The sequence below is a fragment of the Aricia agestis genome, chromosome 22, assembly GCF_905147365.1.
Source record: "Aricia agestis chromosome 22, ilAriAges1.1, whole genome shotgun sequence".
Taxonomy (NCBI): Eukaryota; Metazoa; Arthropoda; class Insecta; order Lepidoptera; family Lycaenidae; genus Aricia; species Aricia agestis.
In genome coordinates this window covers 6,753,658-6,756,730 of record NC_056427.1, presented here as the reverse complement: position 1 = coordinate 6,756,730, position 3,073 = coordinate 6,753,658, and the positions used below count along the sequence as shown (strand labels likewise).

General features: G+C 36.6%; 1 protein-coding gene across 1 annotated transcript; it reads left to right on the top strand.

Moving 5' to 3' along the window:
- The first annotated feature begins 588 nt into the window (after positions 1-588).
- LOC121738153 (homeobox protein 2-like) lies at positions 589-2,556 on the top strand. Its single transcript, XM_042130041.1, has 2 exons — positions 589-1,975; positions 2,349-2,556. Exon 1 carries the CDS (start codon positions 618-620, stop codon positions 1,887-1,889), a length of 1,272 nt encoding a protein of 423 aa, XP_041985975.1. The 5' UTR covers positions 589-617; the 3' UTR covers positions 1,890-1,975; positions 2,349-2,556.
- Positions 2,557-3,073: the final 517 nt, after the last annotated feature.

Below are 3,073 nucleotides of genomic sequence, written 5' to 3'. Positions count from 1 at the left end.
CGAAATTCTGCGTCTCACAACACACAAATTACCCTCGTTTGGCTTCACCCTATAGGTGCTGGTTGGCAGCGGGCTACATGAAGCGGCAGCAGACCACGTGTCGTTGCGACACTCGTTTCTATGTATTTCTTCTTGTACTATTATCAGCTATTCTGTGGTATTTCAGTGAAAAGTGTCGCTAGCTTCTTGTCGCTGCGGAGGGTTTTAAGCGGCAAAGGTTTAAAGACCGATTCTAGTTGACATAGTACAGATAGGGGCACACAGGCATGGATTGCTTAGGGCATCAAGAAGCCTTAATCCGTCACTGACAGACGCTATGCCAAAAGTTGTTAACGTTAATACATAATCAGCAGTTAATGAGTTAGTAATTTCAAGCTTTTTTATTCGATAAAAAATGAATTCAATCTGAGCCGTTTTTTCAAATAATAATTATTGTTGTCAATAAATACTGTATACGAAACCCTGACCAGAAACGTAATTAAAATATGACATGAATGTGATTAAAATTAATTTTAAACTGTGACTTTAGTAATTTAACCGTGAAATCAAATTAACATACGATTTCACAGCTTATAACGAATATAAAATCAACGGACCCAAATGCGGGGGAGAAAAAAATGACTCTTATGAAATTCACATTGTTGGTACTGAATATTGGTTTTGTTTTGAGCCACGATATTTTTTTTGATGGAATGGAAGACGATGAAGATTTCTATGTAGAATTCACGAACAGTGACGAGAAACCAGTTAAAAATGTTATACCAGATAAACAAAAAGGTGTGGTGAAAATACCTGTAATAGAGAATGGTGTGATAAATTCGCTAAGTATAGATAAGGTAAACGTACCAGGTAAAGTAAAACTTCAAGATATGAAAAACATACCACCCAAAAATCCTGTTGTAACTTTGCCACCTAAGGATAGAATGACAAAAGTGCCGAGTCAAAAGAACAAGCGTGTGATTAATAAATCAGAAAATGATGGTGTGATATACTTACCAGTTCACAATGTAAATATACCAAGTAAAAAAGTATATCCTGTGAATATACCATCTAAAAACGAACAGAATTCAAATGCACCGTCTTTGAACGACAAACTTGCAGAAGGTATAAATAATCTGGTGGGTAATCCTAAAGATGTAAACGATTTGAAATTCAAATTAGATAAAAATATGAAAGAAGAGTCTGACAAAGTAGTACCAGAGGCTGCTAAACTACCAGGGTATAATCAAGTCCATCATTTTATTCTGTACCTCAATAAACCTGATAATGCAGCAGCAGTTCGAGGTGAAGACGACGATGTTGTTGTTGGGAAGGTAAAACTGAATAACGGTGATGAAGGCTACTTAATTTTCGATAGCGTGATCGGACCGAGTGAGACTGGTGAGCATACGTTTATTGGAAACTTCGCTGGATATGAACTACGTCCACAAGATGTTAGCCCTATAAAAAGTTACATTAATGATTATTATGATAAACTTAATAAGCATCAGAATTCAGAGAAAAGTGATAAAGATAATAATCAAAGTAACATTAACAATAATGGTAATAATAATCGCGATGTTGTTCAGAAATACCATCCTAAGTATCCTATAAATGATAAAAATGATAAGAGAAACAGTAATAATCAAATCGATCAGGAATATATTATTAAACTACTTAATAATTATTTGCAAAGTGAAGATGTTGGTGATAGTCATGACGATGATCTGATGCATAAAAATCAATTAAATCACGATCGTGATGATAAAAATCGCGGTAATAAGAATCATATCAATAATAAATACCGTCATATCAATAATAATGATCGTCATATCAATAATAAAGAGGTCGTTGTAGCTGTGAATTGTCAAGACATACCAAATACTCTGAAAACATTATTTGGGTGTTAAATGGTTAAGACCAGTAATTTCAGTTAGGGACCATCCGTAAAATGCGTCACACAATTATTAATAAATGATTTTAAGACTTGTCACAGGTGGGAGACGACGTGGGAGAGCCATGCTTCGGCACGAATGGGCCGGCTCGACCGGAGAAATACCACGTCCTCACAGAAAACCGGCGTGAAACAGCGCTTCCGCTGTGTTTCGCCGAGTGAGTGAGTTTACCGGAGGCCCAATCCCCTACCCTTTTCCTTTCCCTCCCCTCCCCTATTTCCTTCCGTACCCTCCCCTATTCCCTTCCGTACCCTCCCCTATTCCCTTCCCTACCCTCCCCTATTACCTCTTAAAAGGCCGGCAACGCACCTGCAGCTCTTCTGATGCTGCGAGTGTCCATGGGCGACGGAAGTTGCTTTCCATCAGGTGACCCGTTTGCTCGTTTGCCCCCTTATTTCAATAAAAAAAAAAAAGGTGGTAACAGAGACCCCTCTTCCCCACTGGGGGGGAGGGGTCTCACAAATGTGATGTCACAAATTTGTGAGACCTCTCTCATCACTAGCGAGAAACACTAGTGATGTCACAAATTTGCAATACTATAAGTACTTAGTTTTACTACCCCACCAATAAAAATAGCAAATCAGATTATACTAAAGATACGCTACTTAAATAATTTTATTATTTAGTTATTGTTTAATTTATCAATTATAATATTATGTAGTAATATTTCAGTAATTAAATACTTAGTTTTTAAAAATGTAATTGTTTATTTATTTTTACAAATTTTTACTTAATTTTATTATATTATATTAATATTACTAGCTATTTGACCGAACTTTGCTCGGTATTCGATAAAACACGAATAAAATGACATTTTCTAAAAATGATTCCTAGCTAGATTTATCGCCCCCGGAACCCCCTATATACTAAATTTCATGAAAATCTTTGGAGCCGATTCCGAGATTCCAATTATATATAATAAATATATACAAGAATTGCTCGTTTAAAGATATAAGAATAAACGCGAAAGTGTGTCTGTCTGTCTGTTACCTCATCACTCCAAAAAGTTGGCAAGGAGATACTTTGAGCCCCGGGAAAGAACATAGGATACGTTTAATCCCGAAAATGTACGTACAGACAGACGCGACGGAAAGACAGACAGACACTCTTTATGGCGGACCTACGTAATTTGATCGCGT